This window comes from Arachis hypogaea, chromosome 11, assembly GCF_003086295.3.
Source record: "Arachis hypogaea cultivar Tifrunner chromosome 11, arahy.Tifrunner.gnm2.J5K5, whole genome shotgun sequence".
NCBI lineage: Eukaryota > Viridiplantae > Streptophyta > Magnoliopsida > Fabales > Fabaceae > Arachis > Arachis hypogaea.
In genome coordinates, this window is record NC_092046.1 from 128,350 (window position 1) to 142,042 (window position 13,693).

The 13,693-nt window shown below is 32.4% G+C and overlaps 3 protein-coding genes across 6 annotated transcripts; 1 reads left to right on the forward strand and 2 right to left on the reverse strand.

The window, feature by feature from the left end:
• Window positions 1-1,040: 1,040 nt before the first annotated feature.
• On the reverse strand, window positions 1,041-2,405 carry LOC112719625 (SKP1-like protein 1B). Its single transcript, XM_025770262.3, has 2 exons — window positions 1,942-2,405; window positions 1,041-1,463 (listed from the first exon to the last, which is right to left on the reverse strand). Exons 1-2 carry the CDS (start codon window positions 2,233-2,235, stop codon window positions 1,290-1,292), a joined length of 468 nt encoding a protein of 155 aa, XP_025626047.1. The 5' UTR covers window positions 2,236-2,405; the 3' UTR covers window positions 1,041-1,289.
• A 1,522-nt stretch (window positions 2,406-3,927) lies between these two features.
• LOC112723889 (glucuronokinase 1-like) lies at window positions 3,928-5,016 on the forward strand. Its single transcript, XM_029290001.2, has one exon. It carries the CDS (start codon window positions 3,958-3,960, stop codon window positions 5,014-5,016), a length of 1,059 nt encoding a protein of 352 aa, XP_029145834.1. The 5' UTR covers window positions 3,928-3,957.
• A 2,612-nt stretch (window positions 5,017-7,628) lies between these two features.
• On the reverse strand, window positions 7,629-12,481 carry LOC112719626 (protein MID1-COMPLEMENTING ACTIVITY 1). 4 transcript variants are annotated; one of them, XM_025770264.3, is made up of 10 exons: window positions 12,014-12,355; window positions 11,421-11,571; window positions 11,259-11,337; window positions 10,621-11,048; window positions 9,678-10,093; window positions 9,337-9,437; window positions 8,945-9,016; window positions 8,728-8,834; window positions 8,347-8,440; window positions 7,629-7,893 (listed from the first exon to the last, which is right to left on the reverse strand). In XM_025770264.3, the coding sequence occupies exons 4-10, from the start codon at window positions 11,029-11,031 to the stop codon at window positions 7,838-7,840; spliced, it is 1,257 nt and encodes a 418-aa protein (XP_025626049.1). In that variant the 5' UTR covers window positions 11,032-11,048; window positions 11,259-11,337; window positions 11,421-11,571; window positions 12,014-12,355; the 3' UTR covers window positions 7,629-7,837. The 4 variants fall into 4 exon arrangements, with proteins under 4 accessions (XP_025626049.1, XP_072063932.1, XP_025626048.1 ...); XM_072207831.1 differs by lacking the exon at window positions 12,014-12,355 and adding an exon at window positions 11,658-11,817; XM_025770263.3 differs by lacking the exon at window positions 11,259-11,337 and having other exon boundaries at window positions 12,014-12,481.
• Between the last annotated feature and the right edge of the window lie 1,212 nt (window positions 12,482-13,693).

Sequence of the window (13,693 nt, forward strand, 5' to 3'; positions counted from 1 at the left end):
AGAATAATTGAAAAATATAATCTGATCTATTAGTATAATTGACAGCAGGATAACATTGAATCACTTTTATAAACATTAGGAATACAAATAAGATGATTTAAACGTTACGGACACAAAATAGCACTTACCCCAAACTTCGGACAAAAATGATACTTTACTCCATTTTGAAATAAACCTCAACAAAATTTTATAAGCTTTTAGATTGATTTTGTGGAGAGTAGTATTAGCTTTAACAGAATCAGAAAATTAAATTATGTTATAACTGCCAAAACAGAATCATCCAAATCTGGTTTACTGAATCCACAAGCTACTGCCATTAGATAATATCTGAACTATCAAATTGCACAACTAACAATTTAGAACAATAATACAAAATATCAGATTCAATTTCTCTTCTCGATCTCTCACTGCATGATAGTCTCATAGAAAAGAGCAGGTCTTTGAGTTGTTCAAGAGGAAAAAGTCTCTGAAGGATCTTCTTCGGAACTAGAGAGATATCTATTTAGAAATGAGACAATACAAAAATTATAAAACTTAAAGTTTCAATGTATTTATTACTTTAAAGAAGTTTAACAACTTCTGTTAATAGTAACTTGAATGTGTCTTATATTAGATCATGTTGAGTATATTTTGGTTTTTCTTTTCTCCTACCAATGTTTTTTTAATCTGTAATCTGTCTATGAATTTTGTTTAGGTTTACTAAAACTTGTCTACTTTACAATGTGAACAAAAGAAGATAGTTCGAGAAATTTCAGATGCATAATATATTCTGTGTTCGCATGTGAAGAAACAAATACAATAATTATTGAATGATATTATAAGTCTGAGTTTGTCAAAATGGTTATGTACAGGTGCTAAGTGCTGAAGTAACTAAAGGAATCTAGGGAGCTAAATCCATAAGTTGGTTCAAACAAGTGAACATTTTATATACCTATTAAAAATTGGATTATATTGGAACCGTTAATGATAGTTTTCGGTGTTATGTATTCAAAGCAAGCAACACGAATAAGAAAGTAATTCTTTTCTCAGAAGAAAAAAGCTTGGCAAAGAATTGAACATTAAAACATGGTACCCAGAAACAAATCATTCCTCCACCATAATCAAATACTTACAATTTCAAGATCCAAATAAGAGAAAGTCTTGTCACCAAGTCACCAACATTGACATAACAAAAATAGGGAAAACAAGATAAACCATCAAAGTAAAACTAGCAACTATAGCATAAATGGAACCACAGGGCACCCAATCTCAGAAGCTATGCATGCAGCAGGAGAAGCAGCAGATCATCATCATTCAAACGCCCACTGGTTTTCGCGGCGGACCTCCTCCTCCTCCTCCGGCGTGAAGTCGTTCTTGATATTGAATGTCTTGCGAATCTCCTCCGGAGTCTTGCCCTTGATCATGTCTGCCACTGTCTGGCAAGTAAGGTCCAACAGGCTCTTGATGTTCAAGTAGTTTGCAGCCTGAAAGAACCAAAATTTCACAATTCAAGGTTAACCCAATAATCATCATTATTAATCAATAATCTCAATTAGTCAACGTAAACTACAGCAAAGACTACTAACACCATTGACAATTTCAACAAATTAACAACAATTAGGAAATAGCCATATGATACTTGTCACTAAATACTAACTCGGAACCCAGCTTAATTATAGACCTAACCCTAATTAACAGAATACATACCAAATTGTTAATCGTAATAATCATCAAATCAGATAAACCTAAATTTACAAAAATCCCGAATCTCAAAGAAAAAACCCCAGCTCCCAAGTTTCAAAACCCAGAACAATCAAACATATAAATAAAGCAAAATCAAAAGTAACTAAACACCTAACAAAAATCCCAAATTCAAAACCCTAATACCCAAATTATGAAATCAAACGCAAGAATTCAAGACCAATAGTTCCAAAGAGCGAACGCCGAGAATTGAAAACTCACCAGAATTAGATCGAAGAGCGTGGCCTGATCGACCTTAACGAATTCAGCATCCCACATCTTGAGATCCTCCTCGGATGGCTTCTCCTCGGAAGCAGCAGCATCGACGTGCTTCTTGCAATACTCAATCACCTTCGCAAGGATCTTGCTGGTGACGTTTGGAAGAGGAATTCCACTGTCAGCGCAATCGTCTTCGATCATGTGCTTGATCGTCTGCGATTCGAGAGCCACTGCCTCGTCAACCTCAAACGCCTCGCCGTCGGAACTTTTCAAAGTGATCTTCTTCGTTGACGCCATTTATTATCGATTGAAGAAGAAAAGAGAGATTCTTTGCTGAATTAGTTGTACAGGAAGAAGAAAGAGGGCTAAAATCCTAACCCTAATTTCGTTCTTTTTCCCTTTCTTTTTTCTTCTAATTGAAGAGAACGAAAAGAGCGTTTTAGAAAACGATGAGTTGAAAGGTGCTTGTGAGTCTCAATTTATAGTGAACGAGTGATGATAATTTTTCCGTATGGACACGTGGCAGTATTTTATTGGTTATGAATGTTTTTGTTATGATTAGAATTAGGATTACTAAGAGGATTTGGTGGGGTTGGTATCAGAGTTTTAGATTTGAAATGAAATAATCAAAGATTTTATTTTCAAATTGTAATTTTTGAGGGTTTAATTTGATTTATGAGATTTGATGAATTATATGATTTCAAGATTTATTGGATCTTATCTAATTTTTTAGAAGATTAAAATTTTCTTTATCAAATTTAAGACTTTATTTGTAGGTGGAAACTCATAAAGTTGATAATTGAAAACTGTTAGATGATTTGACTAATTTGACTAAATTTTTATCTAACGGCTCTTGGCTATTAACTTCACGTGGAGTCGATTGCACCTGAATTTTCACCTTATTTGTAATATGTTTATTATGTATTATATATCATGTGAGTAAATAGTCAAATTAATCTCTAAAAGATCATCTAATCTTCAAATTAATTTCTAAAAGATTAAATTAATCAAAATCGTCTTCGAAAGATTTAAATCTTTCGAATACGATTTTGATTAATTTAATATTTCAGAATCAACTTGAAAATCGGGTGATATTTCAGGATCAATTATTATTTACTTTATATCATCTTATCAACATTTTATTATTAATATCAGAATATGGAATAAGTTTTATTTATTTATTTTATCAATTAAAAATACTTGTCTTTTTTAATATTAAAATTATAATTTTTTATTTTTCTAAAAGTTAAATAAATCCATCTAATTATCGTCGCAACTTCAGATTGGATTTTGAATTGAACTGAAAGATAAAATAAAATCAATCTAATTCAAATTACAACAAATTTTATACGTCAAATCAAATTACTTTATCTTCAAGAAACACATATATACTTTCTTTTTTTAATATAAAAATAAATTTGTTTATATTTCTTACTTATCATTTACTTTTAATATCAAAACTTGAAAATATATACTTGATACTACTTATAATGTTGCTCTATCTTAATATAAATCACAATTTCCCACTATCCTTTTTTTCAATTCAACAATGGGTAGTTTTAAGTTATTTTCAAATTCAGAGAATTGGAACTTATCTATTAACGTATGAATATTAGGTAGCATTTGTTTTGAGGTACTGAGATAGAGATTGGGAGATGAGACTTAGTATTATGTTTGTTAGTTTATAGATTGGTACTAAAATTTCTGTTTCTATTCTCAAAATTTCAGTATCTTCAAAAAGTAAAGACACATGGGACTAAAATTTTTAGAGATGGAGACTGAAACTTTAATAATATTTTATACCCAAAATACCTTCATTTTAATTAATTAATTCCAATTTTATCCTTTGTATAAATTAAATTAAAATTTTATTCTTTGTTTTAATTTCTATCTTCCACTTTACACCAAATAAAATACTGAATTTTATTTCAATCTCTCTCCGTCTTAGTCTTCTGTCTCAGTCTCTCTACCAAAGTGATCGGTTAGAGACTAGCATCGAAAAAAAAAGAGAAAATAGCCATGGAAGGCGAGGGTGTTATAAAGCACAAGGCTTACGCGCGCGCGGGGCTTCTCGGCAACCCAAGCGACGTGTATTACGGCAACACAATCTCCTTCAGCCTCGCCAACTTCTCCGCCACCGTCATCCTCCACCCTTCCAACGACCTCTTAATTCAGCCGCATCCTGTTCACGATTTCGTCCGCTTCACCTCTCTTCCTCAATTGGTGAATAGGTTGAATAATGAAGGTTACTACGGTGGAGTGCGGTTGCTTATGGCAATTTGCAAGGTTTTCCACAATTACTGCAAGGAGAATGCCATTACTCTCATTGAGAAGAATTTCACTCTCTCTTATGATACTAATATACCTCGTCAGACAGGACTTTCAGGTTCTAGTGCGATTGTCTGTGCTGCCTTAAACTGCCTTCTTGATTTCTATGATGTCCGTCATCTAATCAAGGTTGAGGTGAGGCCCGGCCTTGTCCTGGCAGCAGAGAATGAGCTAGGCATAGTTGCTGGTCTTCAGGATCGTGTCGCACAAGTCTATGGGGGTCTAGTTTACATGGATTTCAGCGAGGAAAACATGGATAAAGTGGGGCATGGAGTTTATGAGCCTTTGGATGTGAATCTCCTCCCACCTCTGCATCTAATCTATGCTGAGAATCCTAGTGATTCTGGAAAGGTTCATAGTCAAGTAAGGCAGAGGTGGCTTAATGGTGAAGAGTTCATTGTATCATCAATGAAAGAAGTTGCAAATTTAGCAAAAGAAGGAAGAAAGGCATTAGAAAAAAAGGACTACTCTAAACTTGCAGCACTAATGAATCGGAATTTTGACCTGCGAAGGTCAATGTTTGGAGATGCTGCCCTTGGTGATTTAAATATCAAAATGGTAGAGGTAGCTAGAAAAGTTGGAGCTGCGTCAAAATTTACAGGTAGTGGAGGAGCTGTTGTCGTATATTGTCCTCATGGGGATTCACAGGTAAAGCTTCTACAAGAAGAATGTAACCAAGCAGGATTTCTGTTACAACCAATTGAAGTTGTTCCTTTCTGTCTAAATGACACTGACTTAAAAACCTTATAAATGATGTAATTCATTATGCTCTTCACTAAGAAAAAATGTCTTTTCATTAAAAGACCAATTAGAATTTTCAATGATTTGTTGCTATATTTAAGAATAATCAATATTAATTCAGTTGAATTAATTTTTTTTTTAAATAAAAAAAAAGTTATACTTGTGTCATATAATATCCAATAAACTGAGAGTACTAAAAGTGCTAGGAGTACTCTCTGTTTATTGTAGCACTCTAAACTTGCAGTACTCATGAATCAGAATTTTGACCTGCGAAGGCCAATGTTTGGAGATGCTGCCCTTGGTAATTTAAACATCAAAATAGAAAAATTGGAGCTGCGTCAAAATTTACAGGTAGTGGAGGAGCTGTTGTCGTATATTGTTCCCGTGGGATTCTCAGATAAAGTTTCTACAGGAAGAATATAACCAAGTAGCATTTGTGTTACAACCAATTGAACTTGTTCTTTCCCGTCTAAATGACAGACTTAATAAATGAAGAAAAAATGATGTAATCCATTCCTTAATCCATTATACTCTTCACGAAGAAAAAATTATCTTTTCATTGAAGGACAAACTAGAATTTCCAATGATTTGTTCATGTATTTAAGAATAATCAATATTAATTCAGTTGAATTAATTTTTTTTTAAATAAAAAAAATTATATTAGTATCACACAATAGACAATACCCAATAAATAGAGAGTACTAGGAGAGTACTCCCTAGTACTCTCTGTTTATTGCAGCACTCAAACTCATGAATTGGAATTTTGACCTGCTAAGGCCAATGTTTGGAGATGCTGTCCTTAGTGATTTAAACATCAAAATGGTAGAGATAACTAGAAAAGTTGGAGCTACGTCAAAAATATTGAGAATTTTGAATTTATAGAAAAAAATGAGAAAAAACTGGTGAAGGGACTAGTTTGGTGCACGACATTCAATTTCAGGGACTAAAATGAGTCACTTAATGCAAAGTGAGGGACTAATTTGGTGCATATACAACGATGACATAATGGATGACACGTGGACGAATACTGTTGCGACACATGGCACAAACGGACACGTGGCCAAATAACATTGTGACACGTGGCACAACCATCCACGTCAGCATGTCACGTGTCATTGGTCACCACATCATCATACCATTACACATGGCTAAATCATGAAGTGACATGTGTCACTTACAATCCACGTCATCATACCATGTCATCATGTCGTTAATGGAAAATAGGTCAGGGACTAATATGGTGCATTTTTTTCAATTTCAAGAACGTAATTGGTGCAATTAGAATCTCAAGAACAATTTTAGTACACCACGCCATTTCAAGGACAATTTTAGTGCACGACGCCAATCTCAGGAACCATTTTGGGGTTTAACTCTATAACCGCACTCTTTTTAAAGTTCAAACCTATTTTGGTGTCTATTAAGATTATGCTTCTTCTAGGGCCTTCAATAGAGTTAATTGTGATTCACGACAAATATTCTAAATTTTAATTAGATTTAATTATTCTGTTAGTTTTTATAATTTTACTAAATTTCTACTGTGATAAAAATATTGAAATTAATAGAATATTCTGTTAAATTATACAAAATATAATCGTTTTGTTTAACATAATATTTCATTAATTTAATTACAAAATCTAACATGGTATAAAGATTCGATCGAAAAAAATAATAAACGGTAAAGTATATTTTTTGTCTCTGAAGTTTGGCAAAAGTTTCAAAAATACCCCTAAGTTTTATTTTGTTTTGATTTTGTCCAGAAATTTTCAATTTGTATCAAATATACCCTTGACGGCTAAATTTTCAAAAATTTTAAGACCAATCTAATAATAATACATGAAAATTATGCTTGATTTGCTTATGTTGAGGGTTGTTCTTATAAAATTGTTGTTGAGTTGGTCTTAAATTTTATGAAAAATTAGTCGTCAGGAATATATTTGATGCAAATCGAAAACTTTTGGAATAAAATTGAAACAAAATAAAACTTAAGAGTATTTTTGAAACTTTTATCAAACTTCAAAAACAAAAAATATACTTTACCCAATAATAAAAATTTAATTAAAAATTTAATAAAACTATTAAAACTGACAGAATAATTAATCCTTTTAATTATCTGAAAACTTTTAAATGCATGTATTAACTAAGCCATCTCTTATTTATTAACATTTGAATCATTAGATAGCTCTATTGTAGAACCAAAAAGAAAACTTTTTTCTTTTATATTGCCAAAATCACAGCTACCTTCCTTTGAAAATATTAGAAAAAAATGGTTTTATTTTTTTGAGTAATGATGCAATTAATTATTAATAAAAAAATTATTACTGCTAAAATTTAAGGAGAATTACCGTCAACAATCATCTATTTGTCACATCAATAAAAAAATTATAACCAAACTATTATAATTTAAAAAATTGTAAATTCTTTTAATTTTGTATATGAAGAATGTAAGCCATATTTATAACACATAAAAAAAAAATTAATCATTGTCCTTATCCATGCAAATACTCTTAGTCTAATGAATATAATTCTTTTTCTTTTTCAATATATTTCTAACGAATATAAAAATAAAGTCAAAATTTCATAAAACAAATAAAATAAAATAAAAAACCATATGATGAAACATGTAAAAAAAATGAACTCAAACTATATTAAACCAGGTGTAAGAAAAAAGAGTTTATGATGCACCAAGCACCATAAGCAATAATGTAAAGTTACTGTACAAAATACAGAAATATTAATTCACATGCAGTAGTTTAGTTCCAATGGCCAATTGCCTCTATTCAATAATGGTATTCAAGCTCTAAAGAATCAAATGATTTACCCCTTTCTTCACTCAAGATTCCATGTATTGTAAAGGTGGAGGGATTGTTTTGATCTTCTCAGAAGAACCTACAAAACAGTTTTGCATGTCACATGTATTTTGAGAACAGAACAATCACCCATAATTTTATGCTCAAAAGAATCAACAAAAAAAATGCTATAGGTTGTTTTGCAAATTTGGTGCTGCATTCTTGGATTAATGTGGCTGGATATTGTATACTCGACACCTTGATGTACTAGATTTGCGCGACGATAGGAAAGAAAGAATCTAAGAGTAGAAATCTATAGATTTCGAAGGACAAAGTGAATAGGACATACGAATATGTTCGAGTCTACTCATCGTACTTCGAGAATTCTACTGAATTTGCTACATTATTCAGATTATTCTTGATATGATTTTCGATATTTCTTAATCCCTTAAGTAACTATTTAATCCCTAATAATCCATGCTAATGGGGCTATCAGATTTGGAGTGTATCAAATTCCTTAGAAGTTAAGCAAACTGAATGCTGCAAGACATACCATAATACCCGCGGATTTCAACTTCTCTCCATTCTTGCACAAGAGCACAGCAGCAACACATGAAATGAGAAAGAAAATCATCAACATAGCCACCCTGCAATGAATAGAATGTCAGTGACTAATGAAACATATGCAGATGCTAAAAATGCTTAAGAGTTTATGTAATACTAAATTCCAAAGAATAACTTTCACAAAAAAGAAGTTATATGCTTTAGCTTGATTTGTGAATTGCACAATCAGGATCAACGCAGAAATAAACCAGATTGTTACAACTTTCCATGTAAAAAGGAAAACTAAAAATGAATACGTCTAGATGCAAGACACGACAAAAAAAGGGGGACATGAGTTCATATTTATGCCGAAAGAAGGACACATTATTACCGTGATGTTGAACAACTTCCTAAGCTTCCTCCTTATGCAGCAAGTATAGCAACAGCAAGACAAGATCAATGAATATGCCAATAAGTCATTGCATGCTTCTGCAGAAGCTGAAAAACCACAAAATATTATAGCAACCCATCCTCATCTAAAGTAATTTACAGTATTCGGATATAGATTCATCATTTTAATGCTAACACAGCATAGATAACTAACGTACATATTGGCCTGTTGGTTGCAACAGTAGCAATCTTCGAAAGTGTTCCGCAAGGAAAGAAACATGTCTTTATACCTGCAAGAAAATCATATACTTGTGATGAAAAATACACCAGGACTAGAAAGCTTAATTAATCTTTTTTCTTTTTGTTTCCATGTTTATCATACCCTATATTGAACTTTCCCTTGATTGAAAGAAAAGAGTTAAAATGCTCAAGTGAAACTACACCTATACAATCACCTGCTAAACTAGACTGTGTACAAGATATTTGCAGTGTTCTCACCACAAATTGGATAATTTACATCGAAAATTGCAGCTTTAGTATTAAAAGAAAAATGTGATCGATAGGCACAACTAAATTAAAGAAAATATATTATCAGCTGGAAAAAACATACAAAGACAAGGTTCAGAACAGCAAGCAAGTAAATCGGTATGCCAGTCTTCCTGCTGATATGAACCTCCAGTCGATGGCAGATCCTTTTCTGGAGCTGGTGACCTGTTTGGGGGAAGGCGCAAGAGAATCGAACTTGATTCAATACAATTAACAAGCCAAAAGGTTAAAATAATACATGACAACACCACAAAGAGATGGACGGGCAAGAGCTTTAGTGTAGTGCAAGCTTTCCTGGTTTATAGCTAAGGCAAATTTCCAAGAAATATTTCAAATTTTAGTCAAGTTGGCAACTTGAATGGATAAAGAAACTAATTGAAGCTGAGGAGGAGGAATATATATTACCTTGATGCTGGAAAAGTATCACTTTTTTTATAAGGCTTTTCTTTTTCGGCAGATGAATGACTTTTGCCACCACCACCAGCATCAGAGTAGCTGTAGTTACTATACTCTACTTTCTTATGAGCTTTTTCAGGTGAATAAGCTGCAACTTCTGTGATATCTAACAACCGTTGAATGAATTCACACTGATGTATATCCATAATTGCCTGTGAATATTGTAGTTCAAGTTGAAGCTTTTCGTTTTCTTTTTTAAGTGCTTCTGAGAAAGGTACGTTGGGGTACGAACAGGATAGAGTTTTTTTCAGCACCACAGAGTCTTCTTTGTCCGGCTCAGGCTTTAAAATAACAGTCTGCAACTTTTGGCAGTCATCATCCAACGTGTACTCACGTTGATCCTTCTCAATAACTTCAAGTCTCTCCTGAATATTCAAAAGAAGCATGGAGATTCTCAACCTATTAAGGTTACTCGGACTAAACTAATAAAGATAGATGTTAATCTGAAGCAGATCGAAGTCGTGACAGATAATGGAAATTTGAAAATCCAGGTTGAGGCATAAGAAAAATAATGCAACTTGTGCAACAACTTCACACAAACTCATAAGTCACATACACGAGGAAAACAATGGTAATTTTGATTAAATGATCAACAAATTACAGCTTGGACTATTGACGTCTAGATAGAATCATACACACAATGTAGTAAATCATTCAAAAGTTGAGTTCCTGTTTTATGAATTTTGTGCCAAAGGACTTGTCTAAATTGTAACCCGAGGAATAGTACATAGAAGTAGTATTAAATTAATGGCAAACTAGAAAAGATGAGCAGTGAAAACAACACTGATGTTTAGTATAATTCCAATAACAAAAGCAAGAGACTCAAAGCACCATTTACAATAAGAGATAACTGATAACTGACAATTGAGCAAAACAAAGGTGTAAAAGTTACCCTGACTCGAGCATTGTCAACCAGAGTAATGAGAGGAACGAGGCGTAACAATCTGTCGATTTCATTCTGAGCCTTCCTGAATTGATAGACAATGTTCCATCCCATGGCCAGTAAGTAAAGATAGCTGCGGTCCTGACAACTATTAACCAGAATGTAAGATCTTCTGAGAGCATCCTCTAGCTGTTCTAGAGGCTCCCGGGTCTCTGGGTACCTCTTAAGCTCTGAGATCTTGAGCTGCTCCAACAAGTTCCCAATCAACTTTATATGCTGTGCAAACTGCCTACAGTTCTTCTTGTGCATCCGTGCCGTGCTCGCAGCTTTCACAATCATACCAATCAACCTCACAGCATCTATACCCGTCAGCTGGGCTACATTTGCAACCTCCCCAAAATGTTCCCATGAAGATGCCATGATCTCAGCAAATCAACCTAAGGAAAATCCATCCAGATTAGCTAACAACTTGAAACATGGTTTTAGTCCTTCCTAGATATCTTTCTTTCTAAAAGGGGAAAAATAACCCCTTTTTTACTTAAAAAAATGTTCATTTGTAAACATACTCAACTCCATCAGATAATTTTTTTCTCATTAGAACACAGAAAGCATAAAATTAACAATATTCTATGATCCAACAACTGAACCTTGTTCAACTAAGTGGGGTCGGCGGGATGGATCAATTGACGTAGTGTAATGTCGTATGATCCATTTAGCTCAATTCACCTAGATGGAGAAAGTTTGGTTGTTAAATATTCACCACAACATAATCACAGCAGATCTTAGATACTATAGCTGATAAATTTCACCTTTGATTATGCAAGTAACATTTGCATCTAAGTCTATGATTTGGAAATGGTATAATGATGAACACTCTCAAAATCTCAAGCAGGATCAAGGCCTCCCCTGAGAAATGTTGTCAGAGACAGCATTGCCTTCGAAGATCTTGATGCAGAGACACTGCAGAAACACAAAATTCCAAATGAAAACCGAAACCAACAAAATTATCATTCTTCAGAGAGTGTCATTGAAGCTTCTTGACTCACTTTTTCAACATAAAGCTTTTCCCTTTTCTTTTTCAGTCAAAAAAAAAAAAAAAACACGTTTCTCAGTGGATTAAAAAATTAAAAAAAAAAATCAGCACCATCCTATTCCAAATCTTGAGCTGAAACCAAACCAAACCAAACTAAATTCATTTATTTTTTTTTCCCAAAAGCACAAAAATTATGAATATTATAAATAAAACTAAGAAGTAAAGAGACAGAGAAGGGTAGCTTGTAGCTAGCTTATGTTGTGGATTAAGAAAATGTGAACTTGAAAGATTGATTGATGCAAACAACACATAACAAAACCAATAACTTTTTGCTCAAATAAGTTAAGACCAAAAAAAAAAAGAGCTTACATGGCAGAAGAAAAAAGACGTTTAAAGTGAGCATTGAGATTCAGGTAATGGAAGACATTGGTAATGGTTTGAGCGAAGGGAGCGGAAAGTGTTTGTTGTAATGCGCCAAAGAAAAAAACAACACAAAGAGTGGTTTTCTCAGAGCTCAGTAGTTTTCTTTTTGTTGTTTATTGTTTCTCACTCACTCACTCACTCAAGAGTTTCGGTTCGGTGTCGTTTTGCAGTGTGATTCACTCACTCACTCACTGTGCTGTATGCAGAGCTTGTTATGCTTCTCTGTTCTGCTGATTATGCTTATTTTCTCACTTCCCTTTCATTCTGCATTTAATGCGGTGATTATTTACGACAATTTTGCAAATGCTATAGTGTCTAAAATAGGGTGTTCGCAGTGCGATTTGGTTCGGTTTCAAGAGAAAAAGTCATCCGATTCGAACGTTTAATTTATGTGCGGTGTGGTTTGGATTGGATGAAATTTTTTTGGAAATCCAATCCAATTACAAGCGGTTTGGATCGGTTTGAATTTGTGATTTTTTAGATAAAAAAATTAAATACATATAACAAGTCTCAATATCAAATTTTAAATAATCAACAATGATATAACAAGTTTTAACAATAGAAATAAAATTATAGGTTAGTTAAAATAAATAAATAAATAACATTTTGAACATAAAATATTTATTAAATAATAATAATTCATGAATAATAAAAAAATGTATAACAAATTGAACATGTTATAAGTATAATTGTAAATATAATAATAAAATAATAATATTATAGCACATTGTGCGGTTTGGATTGGATTGGATCGGTTATGAAAAGTAGACCCGAAATCCAATCCAATACAGCAGTTTGCAAAAAATAAAATCCAATTAAATCCGAATTAGTGCGATTTTAATCGGTTTTCTATTTGGATCGGATTGGATGAGCGGTTTAATTTGGATCTGTTTGGATTTGAACACCCCTAATCTAAAAGGTGGTGTTTATTTACTAAAAAAATTAAAAAAATAAAGAAAAGTCTAGGGACCAGTAACTTTATTAAATTCTGGACAGCATATAAGAAAAGTGAGCCATTGAATAAAATCTCACACTAATTTCACACTATTAAAATCATCATTGATGCTATTTGATAGCTACAAATCACAAAAGTTGCTGTCCTCCTAGCACTCCTCAAAAAATAATATTTAATTTAAAAAATATAACAATAAATAATTTTTAAAAAATCAAAATTTACTACAAAAGATAAGTTAGGCAAAATTTAGATACCAACTCATAAATATCATAAAATTGGCCTTAAAGATTAATCTGTAAGTTTGTTTACCGTCTGCATAGTGTAAAATTTAACTCCAATACTTACTTAAGCGTACTAATTAATTAACTATTAAATCAACTCAACTTGGTTAAATTTGTTTAAATTGTGTATATTATTGTTGAATATCAAAATAGCTCATATGTATTTTTTACACTTGAATAAAATGTGAATACCAAATTAAATATTGTATGACTAGACATGGTGTTTCATGTTAAATATGTCTTAGGAGAAATTTTTGAATTTTAATTTATATTCATGTCATTAGAGAATTTACATTTCAATTAAATATGTAAAATAATAGTAAATTCACTAAATTGTGGAAAAAATGTTGGTTTTTTTGTATCAACAATAAGATTTAATTCGTCTGATAT

Excerpts from the sequence above, each read along its gene's own strand:
- LOC112723889 (XM_029290001.2), top strand. The coding sequence starts at position 3,958 with ATGGAAGGCGAGGGTGTTATAAAGCACAAGGCTTACGCGCGCGCGGGG.
- LOC112719625 (XM_025770262.3), bottom strand. The coding sequence starts at position 2,235 with ATGGCGTCAACGAAGAAGATCACTTTGAAAAGTTCCGACGGCGAGGCG. Across the intron at positions 1,464-1,941 it reads CGCTCTTCGATCTAATTCTG|GCTGCAAACTACTTGAACAT; the intron begins GTGAGTTTTCAA and ends TGGTTCTTTCAG.
- LOC112719626 (XM_025770263.3), bottom strand. The coding sequence starts at position 11,031 with ATGGCATCTTCATGGGAACATTTTGGGGAGGTTGCAAATGTAGCCCAG. Across the intron at positions 8,441-8,727 it reads GGAAGTTGTTCAACATCACG|GGTGGCTATGTTGATGATTT; the intron begins GTAATAATGTGT and ends TATTCATTGCAG. Across the intron at positions 7,894-8,346 it reads TGAAATCCGCGGGTATTATG|GTTCTTCTGAGAAGATCAAA; the intron begins GTATGTCTTGCA and ends ACTGTTTTGTAG.